The sequence below is a fragment of the Pogona vitticeps genome, chromosome 5 (assembly GCF_051106095.1).
Source record: "Pogona vitticeps strain Pit_001003342236 chromosome 5, PviZW2.1, whole genome shotgun sequence".
NCBI classification, from domain to species: domain Eukaryota; kingdom Metazoa; phylum Chordata; class Lepidosauria; order Squamata; family Agamidae; genus Pogona; species Pogona vitticeps.
In genome coordinates this window covers 63,007,775-63,029,807 of record NC_135787.1, presented here as the reverse complement: position 1 = coordinate 63,029,807, position 22,033 = coordinate 63,007,775, and the positions used below count along the sequence as shown (strand labels likewise).

Here is a 22,033-nt window from a genome sequence, read left to right as displayed (position 1 = left end):
TGTATGCAAGCAGTGCAATCCCAGAATGCAGTTCTTGCCTAACCCTTGAAACATTTTATTATAAAAAACCTTTTTTTTAATCTGTACCTGTCTAAATAGACAGATAAATAGAACATACATTTTTCTGCCATCTTTAAATAATAAGTACAGTATTACTGCACATTACTGTATGTATTCAGAAATGTATTTAGGAGTTTTGTATATATGTGTGTGCATTTATATACAATCCTATATTTATGTATAATTTTTTTCAGAATCCAATCTCATTTTGCCTCTTTTTATTGCATGACTTTGTATTAGGAGGTGATCCATTGGGACAATTTGCTGTAGAAAATCTACAGAATGAATGGAAAGTGTATGTTCGAAAGCCTCTGGACAGAGAAGTCAAGGATAGTTATCTTCTAAATATTACAGCGACTGATGGGATGTTTGCAGCAAAAGCTATGGTGGAGGTTAAAGTCCTTGATTCAAATGATAATAGCCCTGTTTGTGAAAAGGTACTAGAACATATTTTAATGCACATTTGGTGTAGCATGAAAACGTACATCATCCACCAATATTTTTCACTTAATATCCTTAAAGGGAGGAAGATCAAAAATATTTCCTAGAATGCCCTTGAAACTTATTCAAACAAAGTTGCTAGCATGTAAACATTTTATTAATCATTTGTGGAATGGAATGAGAACCATTTACAAGAATGAGAAATTAGAACTACTTCCTAGTTTACTAAGCTAGGGATTCTCGTGGCACAGTGGTCAGACTGCTGTACTGCATCCAAAACTGTGCTCACGACCCGGGGTTCAATCCTAGGTAGCTGGTTCAAGGTTGATAGCCTTCTATCCTTCCGAGGTCTGTAAAATGAGTAGCCAGCTCGCGGGGGGGGGGGGGTATTAGCCTCCATAATTAACTTGTAAACCAGAGAGTGCTTTAAGTGCTATGAGGTGTTTTTTGTTTGTTTGTTTTTCTGTTCTAAACTGCTTCCTAGTTTATTTAAGCTTTCCTGGCCTGGTCTCCTTCAGTTGGGTAGGCTTTATGGATAAAGCTTTTAATGCTCTTCATACGCCAGTATCCTTTGAGCAGGCCTGAAGAAATGAATGCAACTATTTACTCAAGAACACTGTCATTTCCCACCTGCCCTCTGTGTGTGAGACGTGACAGAAACTATCCTCACTTGTGTTTTCATTGAGTTCAGAATTGAAGGCATCTGGAGCATATGAAGGAGAAGGGGAACATTTTATACAAACAATTAAAGAAACAATGAAAAATATTAAATTATGCATTAAGTTATCTAAAACATTGTCACAGTGCTTCCGAGTCACCAAAGTGGTGAGTGCTTCACTGGCAGCAACTAGCTCTTACTAACTTGGCATGCAGTACATTGGCAATTCAGAAGAACCATAATAAAACTCCAGACAATGAGATATACTAAAAGGAAGGCATTATTTTTTGAGTCTTAAGTACTATATCCTTCCATGTTGTTTTCCTCTCTCATCTAAAATCCTTCAGCAGATGAAACTAATCATTTTTCCTTTTTCTGTATCCTACTCTTCTTTGCAGTTCCTTAATATATTTTCCCCCTAATACTTTTTAGGCATTATACACAGAGACTGTTCCTGAGGATTCTCCGCCTGGTAAACTCATCATGCAGATCTTGGCCACGGATGCAGATATTCGTTCCAATGCAGAAATAGCTTACACTCTGCATGGTGCTGGCGCAGAAGACTTCAGACTCAGCTCAGACACTGGTAAAAATCAAAAGGATTTGATAAGCTGTGCCTACAGCCCTAACCCATCAATTGTGATAAGTGGGGGAATCAGGACTTTGTGTTGATTGCTGTAGGAGCCCAAGGGAGGAGGGCCCCCGTTGTCCCTGGACAGGGAGAAAATGACCATTAGTGGTTCTGCTCCTGGAAGTAGGAGAAGCTAGGTGTCTTGTGACCAGAACAGAGAGACACAAATCTTCTCCTTATCGGTTGAGGTACTTTCTCCACATTTAGCATGTGAATTTGCCTTAGCTGAAAGTCCCCAAATGGGGCTTTGCCAGCTGGGAAGGAGCCAGCATGGGACCCGTTGGATCCTAAGCTATTCTATTCCTCCAGGCAGGGTTTGGAGCTGGCACATGCCCACATGTGCTCTGTCATTGTGTACATACGTTCTGCCCTGGTGCATATGAGCCATTGGGATTTTGAAGTGCATCAGGAGGGCTGCTGTGCCACTGTTCCCCGAGGACATATACCAGATAGGTGGGATACTAAATAAATTAAATTAAGTAAGTAAATAAATAAATAAATAAATAAATAAATAAAGGATTGGTTTGCCCGATGTGATTTTTAATGCAAATTTGAGTCTTATTCAAGCATTTGTCTTGCATGCAGGTTAAAGATATGAGAAGGAGGAATGTGCTAATCGATTCCCATCTGTCTCCAGTTTGTCTTCAAGCACATAGAGGATGACAGTCCGGATCAGAGAGGTTCCACTGTAGGGCAGCATCACTGAATAAGTTAGAAACCTTAAAACTCAGGTTACTACTTCAGTGGAGACCTTTCACAAAATAGTGTTTCAGACTGTCACCATCTGCATATTGAGGACAGTTGGAAAGAGCTATGGAAGGGCAGTGCTAGCACCTTTCTCCCTGTTTATGTGTTTAATCTACATGTGAAGCAAAGACTTGAAATGGGGCTTAGTAATCACAGGTACATGGAATTTCAGAAACTGTGGTTTAGGGAAAATGCAGTAGATTTCTCTTGCAGATTCTGAGTACATCATCAGACCACATCAGGGGTCCTTAAGGGTAGAGCCTTGGCAGTGTACGTCGTGTCAGACTGTGTGCGTGATGCAGACACCTCAGTCTGTGTATAATTCCTTCTTCACTACCAACAGTTATGCTTTCATCTGCCAGCTTCTTCTCTCCAGTAGATTTCAAAAGGTTTCTGTTCTTCTTCTTTGGCTTCCATTGCTATGTTCCACATCCAGCTTGAATCTTCTATGCCTTTCCCAGGATTTCTTCTACTCCAGATTACTCCCGCTTAGACCTGTTGTACGCCATGTTTTTCTGAATCTGTTTCAGGGAGTTGCAGTCATATATAAATGTGCACTTCCTATAGACGTCTCAAAAGAATTGCAATTTTTTGTCCATCATGAAGTTAAGTTTTACGAGGCAAGTTGTAAATGTCAGCAGTTGGTGCAGAATTTACTACAGAGGGGCGAGGAGTTCTTTTGTTGGCTGCTATTTGACGTATCTTAATATAAAAAGAAAACTCAAAATATTGGCCCAGAAATTGACTTTACACTTTTTTGGGGGTGGGTTCCTGTATTCTTGTTGCTGTTTGCTTTAAAACTGTTTATTTCCTTTGCTTTTGTTGTTTGATTAATAGGTGAACTGAAAACATTAGCAACACTTGACCATGAGCAGAAGTCAGTCTACATGCTTGCAGTCAAGGCTACAGATGGAGGAGGAAGATTTTGCCAGGCTAATATTATTCTGAATATAGAAGATGTGAATGATAACACCCCAGAGTTTACAGCGGATCCATACTCTATCACTGTCTTTGAAAACACAGAGCCAAAAACTCTGCTGACAAGAGTGCAAGCTACCGATGCAGATGCTGGTATGATTTATTGAGAATCATTGCTAATTCAGCTTTAGTGCTGAAATCTGAGTGAGGTGTCTTAGGTTACTAGTTACCACACTTCAAAAAGAATATTGCAAAGCTGGAGAAGAAGGCAATCCCAAGTGATCGGGGGACTGAAACAACTCCCCTGTGAGGAAAGGTTAGCATGTTTGGACTTTTTAACCTTTGAGGGACAGGCAGGTAAGAGGATTCATGGTAAAGGTGTCTAGAATTATGGAGATTTCAGGTAAGTAGATACAAATATTTTCCTCTTCTCTCATGCTGCTAGGATGCATGGTTCTCCAATGAAGGACAGTGGGACTTATTTACATAGTTGGCAATCAATTTGTAGAATTTATTAACACAATTAACGACGTGACATGATAATCTGGTGGTCCACAGGCTTTTGTGGGATGCCAAAAGGATGCTGATGCATGCTGCCTAATTGCTCCTGCTTGCACTGAGAGCAGCTGAACAAAGCAAGGAATTTTGCTCTGTGGTTTGTTTATCAAGGAGCTACTCTCCTCTGGTTCATTTCTCTCGCAACAAACCAGAGAAAGGATCCAGGCTCTGTGCTCAGTTTCTTTCTCTGGGTTGTTGGGAAAGAAGGAAACTAGAAAAAGGAAGCTAGCTTGGGTGGTTCTGAAAGGAGGTCAGACAGATTCGGGGGAATGAGGCTCTCAGTGGCCTGTTAATGAGGTGAGAGATATATTAGTTCAGAGGCGGTGTGCCTTTTAGAACTAATAGCTGGTAGCTGGGCAGCAGGAGTAGACAGATGCAGTTTCATGCACATGCTGGTTTGGGGTTCTCAGAGGTATCTAGCTTGCTACTGTGATACGTGAATACTGGACTAGATAATCTTTGATCTGAATTATATACAGTGGTGCCTCATTTGATGAGGATAATTCGTTCCGTTGAAATCACTGTTAAGCGAAATCCTCGTCAAGCAAAACGAAAAAGCCCATTGAAATGCATTGAAAACTGGTTCCAATATGTGTTCCAATGGGCTAAATACCTCAGCGTCCAGCAAAGATCCTCCATAGGGGCGGCCATTTTCAGTGCCTGTAAAGCGAGGAATCTGTCCTAAATCACAGCGGGGAGCCATTTTGCACAGCGGGTGGCCATTTTAGAGCCACCAGTCAGCTGTTTTAAAATTGTCATCTAGCGAAAAATCGGTTCCCAAAGCAGGGAACCGATCATCATTAAGCGATTTTTCCCTATTAGAACATTGTTCTGCAATCGCAAAAGCGATCACAAAAAGTTCATCGTCAAGCAGTTTTGTCATTTAACGAGGTAATCATTAAGCGAGGCACCACTGTAGTCTGATTCAACATAGGTATTGTTTTTTACGGTCTTTTTTACATACGCAGTTTAGCTGTGGCCTCAGATAGTGTTTAACCCACAGATTAACCCTCAAATAGCTTAATTCCTGGGCATGCAATACTCATCTAAATCAAAAAGTATGGTTATTAGAGATTCAGCTAGACTGTGTGTTTCACAAATCACAGCTATCTAACCCTTAAGATATTTGTCCACAACCTTACGCTCTCCAAATGCCTTGAGCATCATTTCTTGTCACCTCTCTGGGCCACAGACATGAAAAGTCCTGCTCTAGGGATTCTTAGATGGAGAAAAACATTCACTGCTAGTGAGTGGATATGTGCTTTTGCTGATCCCTGGAGATGGAGTGCTGCTTCTTGATGTCAAATAATCACTCAGATCAGTCCTGCAATCATGGTTTATGGATTATGATAAAATCCGAGCTGGGATTTTTCTAGATTCATCATACCCTGGAGCAGCATGTGTGTGCTAAATCAACACATTCATACAGAGTAGAAGCCAGTGCTCTTTGAATGTGTGGGATCTTTAATAGGAGTAATCTTTTAATAGGGAATCATCAGATGTCTGCAAATCTGTAGATGATGACCCCAGCAGAAATCAGTGAAGGAATAAATGGGTGATTCAGTGTCATGTTTTTTTTTCTCTTTCATGCATGTGGCTAGTCAGAGTTCTTGCTGAAGGAATATACTTTGAGACATCAGAGCTTTGTTTTTGTTTTTAAATTGTAGGATTAAATCGGAAAATTCACTACTCACTAATAAACTCTGCAGAGGGCCAGTTCTCTATTGATGAATTCTCTGGGATTGTTCGATTGGAAAAACCTTTAGATCGGGAGTTACAGGCTGTGTTTTCTCTGACTTTGAAAGCTGAAGATGAAGGCTCCCCAAGAAGACTGTCTTCTACTGGTACTCTTGTGGTTTCTGTCTTGGATATAAATGACAATCCACCTGTCTTTGAGTACAGAGAATACAGTGCAACTGTATCAGAAGCTGCAATGACTGGGATGGAGATTCTTCAGGTTTATGCTGCTAGCCGCGATATTGAAGCCAATGCCGAAATCACCTATTCTATAGTTAGTGGAAATGAACATGGAAAATTCAGTATTGATTCAAAAACAGGTAATCTTTAATCAAACAGGTTTTTTTATACCTGTGGGGGTAGGTGAACCTCTCCTTGGTCCCACCCTAGGACATAAGGTTTTAGTAAATCCCATCTCTTGAGGATGTCCTCCTCTGCTATAGGAAAAAGGAACATTTATACTCACCATGAGATGTTCATTTTGCGTAGTGGAAGAAGGACATTCTCCCCCTGCCTTTAGTTATTAGGACCAGTTCCTTGGAGGGGCACCTATCATATCTGTTTTTTCTCAACTGTACAGTACTGTTTACATTCCCCTTTTCTGGTGGCACACACCTACTTTAAATAACTCGACCTTTACCATATTTCTGAATGCAAGGAGGGAAATTGGAAGCCACCTAGAGTGGTCGTAGGACGGGCAAATAAAAATGAATAAATAAATGACAATAAAATGTTGTCATTTTATTCTAGAGACCAGGACCATTTTCCCTTCCAAAGACTGTGCCACAATAGTGGAAATGCAGCAACCGAAGTGTATTCTCATGCTGAAATACTCTTGATTTCATGTAGACAGCATGAAAACTCAGAAAACTGGAAATGTGGATTAAAAAAATGTTTCAGATATTGTCCACACTCCACCAAGCAAAGAGGTGCAATGGTGCATTAACATGAGCACAAAGAGACATTTGAAAACATAGGCAGTTACTGACACTGAAATAATTTACTGAGTGATTTGAAACTGCAGTTGTTATCCAGTTTGCCTTAATAGAAAACTTTAATGTGTGATTTTTATTTTATTTTTTTAAATTGCAGGTGCTCTTTTTATTATTGGAAGCCTTGATTATGAGAGCTTCCCTGAATATTATCTGACCGTGGAAGCCACAGATGGAGGAACTCCCTCACTGAGTGATGTTGTAACAGTAAATATAAATGTAACAGACATCAACGACAACAGTCCAGTATTCAGTCAGGATACTTATACAGCAGTAATCAGTGAAGATGCTGAGGTTGAACAGTCAGTTATCACAGTATGTACATCTGCTTTCCCCAACAGTGACATGTTCTTATATGGTGTTTGTATTTTAGAAAAATCAATGTGATTTTAAAAAGATGCCATGGGGGAGATTGCATTGTTGTATGATTGATACCACCAACTGGAAAAATGAGTGGGTGGGTGGGTCGGACGGACGAACCTTCCGGAATCCCCCAGCCAGTTTGGCAGTCCCAAAAAATTAATTTTTCTAGGCTCTTCCCCCTCCACCCAGATGAATGAAAACCACTTCTAAGTGATCACATGTAGGTGAAGTGGAAGGATGCTGGTTCCTTTAATGTCATTCCTTTTATAATAATCCTATGATACAAATGAATAAAATAAGTGAAGATGGTTGGTTGGTTGGTTGACTGTACCTCCCGGAATCCCCCAGCCGGTTTGGCAGTCCCAAAAAATTAATGTTTCTAGTCTCTTCCCTCTCCACCCAGATGAATGAAAACCACTTCTGATCACATGTAGGTGAAGTGGAAGGATGCTGGTTCCTTTAATGTCATTCCTTTTATAATAATCCTATGATACAAATAAGTAAAATAAGTAAAGATGGGTAGATAGATTGGTACAGTAATTTCTGTGAATTTAGGGCTGGCCATGAGTTCTGTTGCAGTCACCGTGTATGCTGGGGATTCTAGGAGTTGTATAGTCCAAAAATATCTGGTTTGATAGCTGAGTGAGTTAGGTTTCTGACTTGGGGAGTTCAGTTCCCCACTGTGCATCCCAGAAGAGCCAACCTGTGTGACTTCGGGCAAACTGCACAGTCCTAGGATGCCCCCAGAAGAAAGGAGTATTCTGAGTACACGTCTGCGTACTCTCTATCTAGACAACTCCAAAAAGGGTTGCTGTGAGTTAGAATTGACTTGACAGCACACAGTTATTATACTGTAAGTTGGCTAAATGGCTTAGTGGTCTATATACAGTATCCGGCTGTGGAGTCAGAGGTTGGGAATTCAATTCCCCACTGTGCCTCCTAGAGAACAGTCAGCCTGTGGAGTCAAGTTTAAGCTGCACAGTCTGAAAGTGTTCCCAGAGGAAGAAAATGTTAAAACCACTTTTTTGTATTCTTCACCTAGAAAACCATGGAAAGGATCACCATAAGTTGGAATCAACTTGACAGCATGCAGTTATTATTATTATTAGTCCAAAAATAACTTTTCAGATGTCTCATTGTTACCATTTTCAAAATAGTGTGATTTCAAAGTGAAGGCTTAAAAAAACTGGAAAACACAAATTATTGTATTGGAAAATTATGTTCTGCATTGTAAGTGGATGTGTAAGAAAATTAGAGATGAGTAATTAGTTTAGGTAGCCCTCCTTGTATTCTGAATTTTGGAATTGTTACTTTGAGAAACTGAGCTCATTGAATATGTGTCAGTGCCCCTCTAACGCTATTGTGAATAACCTCTAGGTTATAGCTGCCGATGCTGATGGGCCTTCAAATAACCACATTCGCTACACTATTATTGATGGCAACCAAGGGAACCCATTCACAATTGACCCAACCTTGGGTGAGGTTAAAGTGGCTAGACCTCTTGACCGAGAGAAGGTAAGTTTCTGCTTTTTGAGATGAGAGGCACGCTCCGACAAATAGCATTTCACCATGATGTCCCATGTGTTTCAGTTATTAAACTAAACTAATAAGAAATAGAAGAGACCAGAGTTTTTTAGTGACAAAAAAACCCAGGCCTTCCTTGGCTGTGGAACGCCCTTCCAACAGAAATTCGGGTGGCACCCTCGTTGGGTGTTTTTAAAAGCCAGTTAACAACTTGGCTATTTAAGCAGGCCTTCCCTCCAGTCAGCTAAGTTTTTTTAATCTCTTCTTTTCTTATTCTATCCCATCTTGGTAATCCTTTCTCAAATTAATTGACTTAATTAATACTGCAATTGTATTTTTATGATTACATATATTTTTATATTGATCTATTTTTATGTTGTAAGCCGCCTCGAGTAGACATGGTCTAGAGGGGTGGGGTATAAATTTAATAAATAAATAAATAAATAAATAAATAAATAAATAAATAAATAAATAAATAAATAAATAGTGTCTGATTTGGGAGTCCTTATTTCATAGGTACCTATAAATAACTGGATTTTACATTTCTACTAGTTATGTTTTTTTTTCTTTTTTCCCCCTTGTAGTGGCATGGTTAGCATTTGTTAGAGTCAGTTGCTCTGCTTGTATCAGTAATCCTTTATTGGAGTTGATAATATCAAAAGTAGCTGAGAATTAATGGTTGTGAATGTGGTAATCATGTAATTAAAGTAGACCAAAGGTATAAGAAACAACCGTATGATTGTACTGAGGCATTTGTGAGAAAAGACATGACTGGGTTCCGACATCTTGAACCCAGTTCTTCAGACTATGATTTGGGAATTCAGAAGTATTCCTCAAGCTTACATGTTCTCCTCTTCTTTCTCATGAAGTGGGGATTCTTTCACCCACTTCCTGGATTTCTCCAATTATTTATTTATTTATTATTACATTTCTTTGTTGCCTTTCTCACTGCCATGGAACTCAAGACAACTCATATATCATTTTAAAAAGAATTTAAAAATAATATAATAGCAGTGATTTAAACAAGGAATTAAATAAGGAATTATTGTGATCACAAATAAAGAATTGAAAAAGCATTTAAAAACACATTTAAAGGGATATATTAGCACAGGTGTAGGGCAACTAGCTATTTTAAAATTAGATATTAAACATGAAAATATTTTCAGTAGCTGCTGAAAAAAGAGAAGAGAGGGACCAGCCTAGCCTTACTTGGAAGGGCATTCCATAACCTGGGAGCAACCACCAAAAACGTGTGCTCTTGAGTTCCTGTCCAATATACCTGTAAAGGTGACAGGACCAAGAGAAAGGCCTTGGACAATTTTAAGACCCAGGGAGCATTATTTTGGGAGATATGATTATTAGACATGGGGATGAATAAAAAAGAATCATGATATTAGTCAGAAATCGCTGATTCATGTAATATTTGTTGCTTTGTATCCATCAGTTCCAGAGGCTCTGACAAATACAAAGTGATGAAATGATCCTTTTTATTTGTCCCATAGAGCAAGCTAGGCTGCCGGAATTGCCATTCCAGCAGCCTAGTTTGCTCTCTCTCCGCATATGGTCCCTCCAAACAGCTGTTCAATGGCCCCACTCTCTCTGCCCCCACAGCCTACCCCCTTCCTACTACCCCCATCACACCCCTAACTTGTCATGCCACCACCGCCACTGCTACCAGAATGGAAGCTAGGCTGCTGGAATGAAAACCGCCATTGAATCAGGCTAGCCTGCTCTCTCTGTGTACAGCAATCAGCTAAAGGAAAGAGGAAAATGCATGACGAGGAAACATAACTGTAGTATTTTCCTATAAATGATTTAAGAATTTCAGGTTCATAATGTGTGAACTGAGCCAATTTAAGTAGTTCTCTCTTGGAAAAATAGCAGAATTGTAGATTGTTACTGAAGGGGGTATAGTTGATGTTTTAATAGGGCTGTAACAGTGTATGTGTAACTTGAAGCTGTATAAGCCACTGGGAAATTTGCACCAAGGTGGAAGTCATAGCATGGACAGTGGGTGATCAATTGCGTGGTTAATAGTGTGTTCAGTTTCATGGTTTATTGTGTAGTCATATGAAATTGCCTAGGCATAGCTCCCTAAGAACCTCTGAAGGCATAACTTTGCACTATGCCAAGTGCAATTTCGGACATTGGATTTCAGCCAGTGTAACATTTATGTATGACTGCAACCACTGCAGAATATCCTCTTTATGATATTTTGTAATTTTCTCTTTGGAAAAGAACATTGCCTATTTTGTCTGAAATTTCTTAAAAATTCTATTTCTTCTCTCTCTCTCTCTCTCTCTCTCTCTCTCTCTCTCTCTCTCTCTCTCTCTCACCCCTCTCCCTCTCTCCCTCCCTCCCTCCATCCCTGTCTATATTTTACTTGAAAGATCTCAGGTTACACTCTGACAGTTCAGGCCTCAGACAATGGAAGTCCACCTAGGATCAACACCACTACAGTCAATATTGATGTGTCTGATGTAAATGACAATGCACCAGCCTTTTCAAAAGGGAACTATAGTATCATCATCCAGGTAATCTATTTATCATACTATATTATTGAAGTGGACTGTGTAGCTTCTGTATTACTAGAGAACTGCAACCTTTATAGGAAATATAGTTCATCAGGAAAGTCATTCTCAGTATGGCTTGGTAATGTGATTGTTGACAAGGTCCTGAAGTATATAAAATTGTTAACCATTTTATGTCATCCTGTAGGTGAGGAGTTGACTATCAGTGGTTACTTCTGGCTGAAATAACTATATTAGTTTATGTTGGTTAACTGCTATTTGTGTTGGCCACTGATCTGTCCCTTCCCCATGTGTCATAAAATGTGCAAATAACTCAGAGAAGAAAAGAAGGGGTGTCTGCTTTTTTTTGTTATTGGTAATCTTTTTATTGGGCTTGTCTTGCTGTGTTTGAAATGTACGTATACATCTAAGCTTAGTCTGTACTCCTAAAACTAAACAGACAAACTAAACAAGCAGCAAGTTTGTACAGTGTCATTTGAAGTCTACACTTCAGTTGCTAAGGGGCCTTGCACTGTCCGATACACTTCGAAATTAGAGGTGTAGATTGAGCTAAATTTAATTACAGTGGACCCTCTACTTACGGAATTAAGCCGCATTGGAACGGTGGCTGCAAGTCGAAAAGTCGGTAGGTCGAATCTCCATTGACCTACAATGCATTGAAAACCTATTAATCCCATAACTGGCAGTTTTTATTCTATTTTTGTTCCATTTTGGTTTTTTTCTGGTCTGTAAGTCGATTCTCCAGCTGCAAGTCGAATCTAAATTTTGCAGCCAGAGAAGTCTGTAACTCGAAAAGTCTGTAAGTCGAGCTGTCTGTAAGTCGAGGGTCCACTGTAAATTTAATTAAAGTAACAGAGAAAGTGTTGCATGTATAATTTTAAGCATAAGTATGAGCTTTAACAAAAAATAGAAACAAGCCCCAAATAAAAAAGATAGCAAGAAGATCATTTTGCAATAGGAAAGAAGAATGTTGGCACCAATTTTCCAGATTTATTAATTGACCAAAATCATATCAATGTTCAGTTAAGGTTGGCATGACTTGTCAAGGCTAAGTGCGGCTGGGGCACATCTTAGTAGTCTAGTCAGACCAAACACTCAACTGAGATGCACCCCAGCATATCATCAGCTATAATTACTTGCGGCAAGTTTCAGGATTCTGGCCATTCCCCTGAAATTTTTTTAAAAGTACAGATGAACTTATGAGTAGGTTTGTTAAAGAGACTACAAGCCTTCTCATTGGTTTTGATTTTCATATTTAAAAGCCCATTTTTGATGTTACTTTGTATACCACACTTGGATTTATCCAAAAAAAGAGAACTATGGGGTTAACTTTGCTAACCATTGTGTATGACATTTGACTTTTGAGTTCATCACATCAAAAACTAGCAGGAGTGTTAATGCCAATATAACACAGAGTTAATGACCTTGGTCATGATAGGGTTTTGAGCTCAACATAAATGCCTACAGCATAACTATCCAGACAAAGAATGGGAGACAGACAGCTTTGTCCTCCTTTAACCAGATAGGAAGTGGAATGACAGAGAGATTAAAAGCTTTGCTTCACAAGGAGGTTATGACACAGTCAGGAAGTAATCCTGGATCTTTGGGCTGTCAGTCATTTTGTACATAAGGACTGTCCTAATAGGTCAGCTCATTATCCTCCCTAACCCTGTAGCAAAGAAAAACAGAGGGAAGTATCTGTATCTTTGAGGATGGTAAAATGGTTTCCTTTGTTTTTCCAAAGTAGTTCTGAAGTGATTAGTAGCATACAGTAGATAACTAGGCCATAGTGGGGGCGGGGTGTGTGTGCAAGTGTCGAGTACCAAAATTCTGTTTAAGGAAGTCTCCACAGCTCCATCAGAATTTTGCTGAGCGGCAATATGTGGAAATTTTCAAGCTTTACACATTAGCTAGCAACTGAGGTTGACTATGTAGTGAGCTAATGGCAAGATCACTTTATAGAATAGCAGAGCAAACAGCAAAAAACAAAATGTTGCCCGTTAGGGACAACATTCTAAATTTATAAAATGAAATATTCTTTCTAAGGAACTTTCCAGGAGGTAATGGTGAGTGCAAACTAGCCTGATCACATTATAACAAAGGGGGAAAGATGTTATAGTATCTGCTGCTTCTTTCTCCTTTTTGTAGGAAAACAAGCCTATTGGGTTTACTGTCCAGCAGCTAGTAGTTACTGACAAGGATTCCTCCCACAATGGACCGCCTTTCCTTTTCACTATTGTGAGTGGAAATGAAGACAATGCTTTTGAGATAAGCCAGCAAGGAGTACTTACCACTGCTATTCAACTGAAACGCAAAATGAAAGACCATTATCTTCTTCATGTTAAGGTATGAAAAGCTATGTTTGAAATATGTTGGAATATTTTGGCTGCTGCTGCTGTTCATTATAAGTATTACACTTGCAAATACTGTTGTATATTACAAAGATATACCATAATTTGAAATGTGCATATCAGTTTCTCTAATCTGGAGTAGCTTCATTATGGCTATATCACAGCTATATTGAAACATATAAATTCCCCTCTCCACCACTCTAAAAAAAATTGTACACCAAAAAATGATGCTTCCTTTGGACAAACATGTGTGTTGTTTTCTGTGATCAGACAGCCAGTCGCCAACAGAGAGTGCACAATGTCATATTGGAGCAGTGAACTCACTAGTGAACCCAAAACCTGAACAGTCCTCATATAATCCTCTGTACTGGTTGGATCAGTGAGTAATTTATAACCAGAAATTAGGTAGGAGGTATTAAGTAGCTTCTACTGTTCATCCTCTAATCAGTGGTCCCCAACCTTGGGCCTCCAGATGTTCTTGGACTTCAGCTCCCAGAAATCCTGGCCAGCAGAGGTGGTGGTGAAGGATTCTGGGAGGTGTAGTCCAAAAACATCTGGAGGCCCAAGGTTGGGGACCTCTGCTCTAACTGATTGAGCAAAACAGGCCCAACATCGACCGTTCTGCACCTAACAAGACATCTGGCTCCAATGTGGTGGTGAGCTGGAACTAACTATGGCGCGGGATACCATATCATATCCATATTGCCTGAATAATGTATCTGTTAATGGCTGCAATGAGTGGCAGGGGAGAGCACGATAGAACCAAAGAGGTTTTCATAATTGGGCATGCTATGCACATTTATTTCAACAAGTGAAGCAGCTGTTATTCATGGGAACCTTATCTAAGTCACAAGCATGAAGAACTGAAAGTGCCAAATCAAAGGCCAAAAACCTCACCCAGTTTAAGTTGAACCCTGGAGGCAGAGAGAGTGGAGAAAATTCCTGCCTCCTCCCAAAATAGAGGCCTTCTGATTTTTGTTGAAGTGTTTGGGAACATGTTTAGGAAATTGTAATTTGATAACTCACATGGATATCAAGTGCATTTGTTGAATAGTTTGTTGTGTGTCTCATTGAATCCTAAAAAGGAATAGCTGTTTTTTAATTGTGAAGAAGGGGAGAAAGATGCATCACATGCTCCACCTGCTGTTTGGTAATGGTACTGCCTTCCTTGCATATTTCATTACCATCCAGAGTATTTCTCCGTGGCCAAAAATCTTGTTTGTTACTCAAACTTTTTGTAAATTTACTGGCGTAACACAATTCAATTGGAATATACCATTGGAATATACAATCCTGTTAGAAACCTTTTCAGAAGTATTCGGCAAGGTGGTGGGGGAGATGATACTGTACTTGGTTATAAAATGTTGCATTGTCCTTTACTACCCCACACCCTGTCTCTAATTACCTCTGCAGGAGCAACCAGTCTAACAACAGATTGAGGAGAGGGACAAGACTGGGGGAGGGCAGCCTGGCAGGGGAGGAAGCTTAATTATTTTTCTTATTTTAGCTGAAAAAGCCTGAATGAGCACTGTACAATAATGGTCCCCAACCTCTTCCGAACCGTGAACCAGTTGAGGAGGCAGGATCTGTGTGCATGAGGGTGGGGCACTCCCATGCTCATGGGTGGGCGGGGCACACTCTACGGGGGGGCACATGTGTGGATGGGCAGCCCACGCTCAGAGGTGGGCAGGGCACCCATGCATGCGGGTGGGTGGGGAGTGCATGTGGGGCAGTGGGAGATCTGTCTCCGCAGCCCGGTCCTGCCAATTCCACAGACCAGCACAGGCAATGGACTGGTGGTTGGGTGTCTCATTGAATCCTAAAAAGGAATAGCTGTTTTTTAAAGATGCATCATATGCTCCACCTGCTGTTTGGTAATGGTACTGCCTTCCTTGCATATTTCATTACCATCCAGAGTGTTTCTCCGTGGCCAAAATGTATAAGCACTTCCGCTTTGGCACAGTTAGAGGTACTGTGTATGCAGCACTGAGTTAGGCAAGCATAGATGCATGATAAGATTTTAGCCAAAGAATGGTTGTCCAGAAACTAAGGTGTCTTTGCAAAATATACTAGAAAATCTGGTCTTATTGTGAAATTAGATTCATGATTGAAAAATCTAAGTGCCAAACCTTTTCTATAGCCATTTATTGTATGTGTTAAAGTGCTGTGTCATTTTTCTAAAACAACATATATGATTTTAAAGACTTATCATGCTGTTTTTGAAGATGGCATTTGTTCTTTTTTATTGTAAAATCAGTTACACACATTGAACCTCTGCAGATACAGAGGCTCTTATTTTAATGGATGGGGAACGGGATAATGAATGTAGTAAACCATAGCTGTAAATAAACCAGGGGATTCCATATATGTAACTGATCACTTAGAATGGATATAGACAGCAACCTGTTATTGTGATTCCATGCATACAAATTTAGAGTTTTCCAATTTTCATCTGTGACCATAGGAAGTGCCTTCCAGAGTATCTGTCATACAGACGACTCTTCAGAAATCGTAGCTGTAGTGAGAGGTCTGTGTGGGCTCTTGATCGTAGTCCAGAATTTGAAACCAAATTGTGATTTTAAAAAAATGACAGTTCTTCATGGATTAATCATCCAGTATCAAATTTACACTGAGGCACAAGACCTTTACCTATTTAATAATTACCTTCACCATATGAAGAATTTAGCTGATGAAACGGCACAAAAACTCATTGTTTCTTTACCATTTCCCACCAGGTGGCTGATAATGGAAGACCACAGTTATCATCTTTGACTTACGTTGACATTAGAGTTATTGAAGAAAGCATCCATCCTCCAGCAATTCTGCCATTAGAAATCTTCATCACGGTCTTTGGAGAAGAATATTCTGGCGGTGTCATTGGGAAAGTACATGCAACGGACCAAGATGTTTATGACACTTTGACATACAGCATGGATGCTGAGATGAAATCCCTGTTCTCTGTCTCTAGCACAGGTGGCAAGCTGATTGCCCACAAGAAGCTAGACGTAGGGCAGTATCTCTTGAATGTGACAGTTACAGATGGAAAATTTGCTACTTCAGCTGTTATTACAGTACATATCAAACAAATCACACAGGAAGTCCTAAACCACAGCATAGCAGTCCGTTTTGCCAACTTGGCTCCAGAGGAATTCATTGGTGATTATTGGCGTAATTTTCAAAGAGCTTTAAGGACTTTCTTGGGAGTCAGAAGAAATGATATACAGATTATAAGCTTGCAACCATCTGACCCTCCATCCAACCTTGATGTCCTACTGTTTGTTGAAAAGTCTAGCAGCTCTCAACATCCAGTCCGAGCCCTGCTCCACAAGATAAACTCCTCTGTGGCGGACCTTGAAGAGATCTCCGGTGTGCGGATATTGAATGTTTACCACAAGCTCTGTTTGGGCCTGGATTGCCCTTGGAAGTTTTGTGAAGAAAAAGTGACCATGGATGAGAACGTCATGTCCACCCACAGTACTGCCAGGCTGAGTTTTGTTACACCCCATCATCAGAGAAATGCAGTTTGCCTTTGTCAAGGTAAGGAAAATGTGTACGATAGGATGAAAAATGAGGGCTGTAAAATCTCTATAAAACGAATGCTATAAAGTCTTCAAAAAGGATTTAGGAAGTACTCTTGAACAGAAAATACAAGAATCCACTTCAGTGCATTTCTCACTTCAGGGTCCCAGTCTTAAGAAGGAAGGGTTCAGAAGCAAGGGGGAAAGCAAAGTGGAAACCCTTTTAGTGCTAATTTTTACTTGCCATGTTTTAAGGAATATCTTGAGTAATTAAGAGTTTCTTATCTGCCACTCCCCCTCATATAGTCTTTTGATTGATTTCTGTTCAGCAATTGCACCACAATAATTCTTTGCTATAGTCTTTAAGAGAGAGGGTTCTAGCAGTCTTGCTGAAAAATGGTATGTCCTTGAGAATGTGGATTACTGCCCATAAGGAGTTTGAAAAAAATAAAAGGTACAGATTCATTGAGGTAGCTAACATAAAATGATAGTATCAGGTTGGGAGGGGGGGACAACAAAGAGCACAGCGTCAAATGAGCAATTCCAGCGGAAGCAGATATTTTAGGAGCTCAGAAATGCCATATCAATTGTGCTTTCTTGGTACCTGGCTTGTTTCCTTGTCACCTGCTTTTAAGAAAGCTATCTTTTTATCATCCGTTGCTCCTAAGCAAAATTTGGGCTTTGGGCTTCATTGTCCTTGATTTGAAAATGGTTGTGTTTTGGAGCAGGAGAGCTGGAAATCAGTTTTTGTCCTTACGGTTTATTTTGCAGAAGGAAGTTGCCCCCTTGTGAACAGTGTCTGTGAGGGAAATCCGTGCCCTGAAGGTACTGACTGTGTAGGAGATCCTAGAGAAGGAAAATACACTTGTGTTTGTCATGGAAATACTGCTCAGTGTGCTGGTAAGGATCAGCTCAAAACAACTCTTTTGCCTTCTCACACAAGAAATGGAGTTTTGTTTTGTTCATTTATTATATCTGTGTGTATGTACAAAATGGAAGAGAGATGATGCTGGACTACCACATTTAGAAATAAGATATGACACTCTCTTTGTTAGACTGAGGAGAATTTGCTTAGGCACACATGTGATAATTATGTTCTCAGCATATTTCATTTTGAACAGAATATTTCATTTTGAAATCTGTTGTTCTGCTACAATATATATATAAAGCTATATTTTCCATAAAATAAGTTTGCTTCCCAACCTCCCTTTTACCTGACTGTTAGATGACTGTACTTGACCCATGCCTTCTTCTTTTCTTTTTAAACTTTTAGCGGGACCAGCCATGACTTTTACTGGAAACAGCTACATAAAATATCGCCTCATGGAAAATGAAAACAAGGAAGAAATGAAACTCACAATGAGGCTCAGAACATACTCGGCTCATGCAGTTGTCATGTATGCCCGAGGAACAGATTATAGCATTTTAGAGGTATATAACTCCAAATACTAAAAGCAAACAGAGAAATAAACCTTTAAGTTAAAACTATAGCTAAAAATTACTTCAGATTTACTTAGAAATCTAATTTACATCTAAATTGTCACGAGCTTAAAATGATTTACTTAATTCCATGCACTTACACAGAGTTTAGGATTGAACAGTCAAAGGAACCATCCTAGCTTGCACAACAGAAGGACACTCAATAATTAGCAAAATATGTGCTGCCTTTTTGAAGAGTGAAGACTCTACTTACTATGGCTGCTCACTTATGCTGCAAGTTCCTGTTTGTACAGTAAGGAGCACAGCAAAACACATTTGTTGTAACCTGAAAGAGAAGAATAAATTAAATATACAAAAACAGATGTGTTCAGCAGCCACTGAGGTGTTGAAAACTAAATCAGTCATTCTTGTTGACCAAAAAAGTTCTAGGTCTTTGGCCACAGAGAAATTACTCTAGTTCCTAATGATCAAAATCACAGGTGCAAAAAGCAGAAAAAGAAAAAGAAAGAAAAGAAAGAAAGAAAGAAAGAAAGAAAGAAAGAAAGAAAGAAAGAAAGAAAGAAAGAAAGAAAGAAGAAAAAGCAAGACAATTAGGACTAAGAGTATATTTACATTCGAGTAGAGGTTCAGATGTGCTCCACCTCTCATAAACTGGAAGACATTGTGGGAATCTCTACCCCAAAAGCATAATCACTCTGATATCATCTTTTCCCACTCTCGGTAGCCATCTCCCCTTTGTTCAGACAGTGACATGGAACAACCTTTTTTCACTCAAGGAGGAAAACCTTCAGAAGGAGGAGGGACATCCCCAGAACCTTAATAGGCCAGATGCAGGCCCTTGACAGGCTGGATTAAGCTCATGAACCAGAAATTCCCCTCCCTACCATGATATCAACAGATGAGCATCATAGATGTGTTCAAAATATATGAATGAAACAGTTGCCAGTGTTGTCACTTTATGTTATTGAACAGGAACTTTCAACTCATGTGAATGAGAAATATTTTTTGCTCTAGGTGATTCTGGCGTAGTTGTCTTGTAATGGATAGCAGCAAATACGTGGTCGTGTGAGCAAATGTCTCTGACCGCTGCTTTTCCTCACCAGAGACTGGTGGGTGAAGAAGCAGAGTGACTTTGTTCTGCATGCTGCAGATACATCTCTCAGTGGGGGTAGCTGGAAATAATACTACTCTGAGTCATTATTGGGAATAAGAGCTGGTATAATATGCATGTGTGTGCTGTCTTTCATTTGTACGTAGATCCACCATGGGAAGCTGCAGTATAAATTCGACTGTGGAAGCGGCCCAGGAATTGTGTCAGTGCAGAGCATCCAGATCAATGATGGCCAGTGGCATTCTGTGTCCCTTGAAGTCAATGGAAATTACGCCAAGCTAATTCTGGACAGGGTGCACACTGCATCTGGTATTGCTCCTGGCACTCTGAGGACGTTGAACCTGGACAACCATGTCTTTTTTGGTGGTCACATTCGGCAACAAAGTGTGAGACATGGAAGGAGCCCACAAGTTAGCAATGGCTTCAGAGGCTGCATAGATTCCATTGTACTTAATGGTCAGGAGCTGCCACTGAACAGCAAACCCCGGAGTTATGCACACATGGAAGAATCGGTGGATGTATCTCCCGGATGTTTACTGAGTCCTGCAGAAGATTGTTCAAGTAGTCCATGTCAGAATGGGGGCATTTGTAATCCACTGCCCAGTGGAGGTATGTTTGGTTTTGTGCAACACTTAGCTCAGGTAATGCAGTAAATACTGCTTTCATATTTGCTGGCTGAATATGAACATATAGCAGAGATAACTAGTTGAGCCTATACTGGACTGAACGCTGTCTTTGATTTCCCTTGCTTCTTGATGCCCAATGCAAATGTTCATGTGGTTTAGGTGTTGCTCTTTTTTTAAAAAAAACATCGGCTCAGCTTTCTTGTGCCTCACCTTTTTCTGTGTTGTGGCCCACAAGTGCTGTTGAAAGTCGTCGTCACTTACTATCGAAATCAACTAAAGTACTCTCAAGAGCAAATGCCTTGAGGTCCATCCAAAATCCTTTCCCCAGTACAGTGGTGCCTCGCTTGATGATAATTTGTTCCGTTCAAATCGCTGTTAAGTGAAATCCTTGTCAAGTGAAATTTAAAAACCCCATTGAAATGCATTGAAAACTGGTTCAATGTGTTCCAATGTGCTAAATACCTCAGTGTCCAGCGAAGATCCTCCATAGGGCAGTCATTTTCCGGTGCCTGTAAAGCGAGGAATCCATCCTAAAGCACAGTGGGCAGCCAATTTAGAGCTGCCGATCAGTTGTTTTAAAATCGTTGTCTAACGAAAAATCGGTTCCCAAAGCAGGGAACCGATAATTGTTAAGTGAATTTTCCCCATAGGAACATCGTTGCGATCGCAAAAACTTCATTGTAAAGTGAGGCACCACTGTATTCACAGTTGTACATTTTGCCATGCACTCACATTATATTGCAAACGTATGCCCATACTAAGCCCCTCTCAGTGCCAGATTCATATTAGCTCTTGTTTTCAATAATTATCTTAACTATAGGGGGACAAATGGATTTACTAAGATTGCCTGTGCACATTAAAATAATGTTGCCATTGCCTTATATTTCTTTAGACAGCAACCATATGAAATCATAGCCCCAACCATGAAGCAACATCCCTACAGACACTCTTGTGGAAGGATGTGATGTTTTCATTTATGCAAGTGACTAATTGACTAGTTTTTAAACTATTCTATTTTATTTATTTATTTTTTAGTTTAATGACTTTTTTTAAGGTACTTAGCTATTTCTAAAGTTTCACACAATCTTGATTTTAATCTTTGGAAAACCAGGATAGGATTTATGTGTTTCAGATTAAGGAAACAGGAATTTTTGCACAGATAATATATTGTTACAGTTATTGGTGGTCCTGAGAATGTATTTACTGACTATCTGGTAGTTTCACCTTCAGGGCACCTTGTGAATCTACTCATGCCGTGCATTAGTGTGCTCAAACGAACATGGTGGCCATTTATATATTAGGTTTAGGTTTTAACAAAGCCCTACAGATTATCTTTCCATGCATGATAGAAACATTTGTTTTATACATGTTGTTGATTTTAAAGTGTGCTTTCCTTTGCAGGTTATTATTGTAAGTGTGCAGCTCTGTTTATGGGAACGCATTGTGATCTAAGTGTCAACCCATGTGCTTCCAATCCTTGCCTTTATGGTGGCACCTGTATTCCAGTAAATGATGATTTCATCTGCCAGTGCAGAGGCCTGTATACGGGTCAGAGGTACATTTTCTTTACTATGTGTCTAAGCTGTCGTTTTCCATAGCATCCTTTGTTTTTCTCTACAGTCTGTTTGGGCATGCATTCTTTGAGCAAGTTTTACACATAACATTTTGTAAAGTGAGAGCCAAGATATTTGATGTGAGAACATTTTTTATTGAGGGTTCCAGATAATGTCCAGTATATTCTGAAAAGAATCTTTTTGTCTTGTGATACCATGTTCCACAAGTTTGTCAATGTATTTATGGACTGGTGGCTGGAAAAGTAACTTTTTT

At 39.7% G+C, this 22,033-nt stretch overlaps 1 protein-coding gene across 16 annotated transcripts in view; it reads left to right on the top strand.

Annotated features, from left to right (window-relative positions):
• The window catches only part of FAT1 (FAT atypical cadherin 1), a 142,918-nt gene that overhangs the window by 105,136 nt on the left and 15,749 nt on the right, over positions 1 to 22,033 (top strand). For all 16 annotated transcript variants that reach the window (XR_013545496.1, XM_078393971.1, XM_078393965.1 and 13 more), the window contains 13 exons: positions 301 to 497; positions 1,592 to 1,745; positions 3,375 to 3,608; positions 5,681 to 6,070; positions 6,843 to 7,057; positions 8,483 to 8,620; positions 11,020 to 11,163; positions 13,309 to 13,506; positions 16,247 to 17,048; positions 17,801 to 17,929; positions 18,303 to 18,460; positions 19,727 to 20,189; positions 21,608 to 21,761. Coding sequence is in view for 15 of the 16 variants with exons in the window: in XM_078393971.1 (XP_078250097.1) it covers positions 301 to 497; positions 1,592 to 1,745; positions 3,375 to 3,608; positions 5,681 to 6,070; positions 6,843 to 7,057; positions 8,483 to 8,620; positions 11,020 to 11,163; positions 13,309 to 13,506; positions 16,247 to 17,048; positions 17,801 to 17,929; positions 18,303 to 18,460; positions 19,727 to 20,189; positions 21,608 to 21,761 (3,376 nt within the window). In the remaining variant the exon portion in view is untranslated. The remainder of the gene's footprint in view (positions 1 to 300; positions 498 to 1,591; positions 1,746 to 3,374; positions 3,609 to 5,680; positions 6,071 to 6,842; positions 7,058 to 8,482; positions 8,621 to 11,019; positions 11,164 to 13,308; positions 13,507 to 16,246; positions 17,049 to 17,800; positions 17,930 to 18,302; positions 18,461 to 19,726; positions 20,190 to 21,607; positions 21,762 to 22,033) is intronic.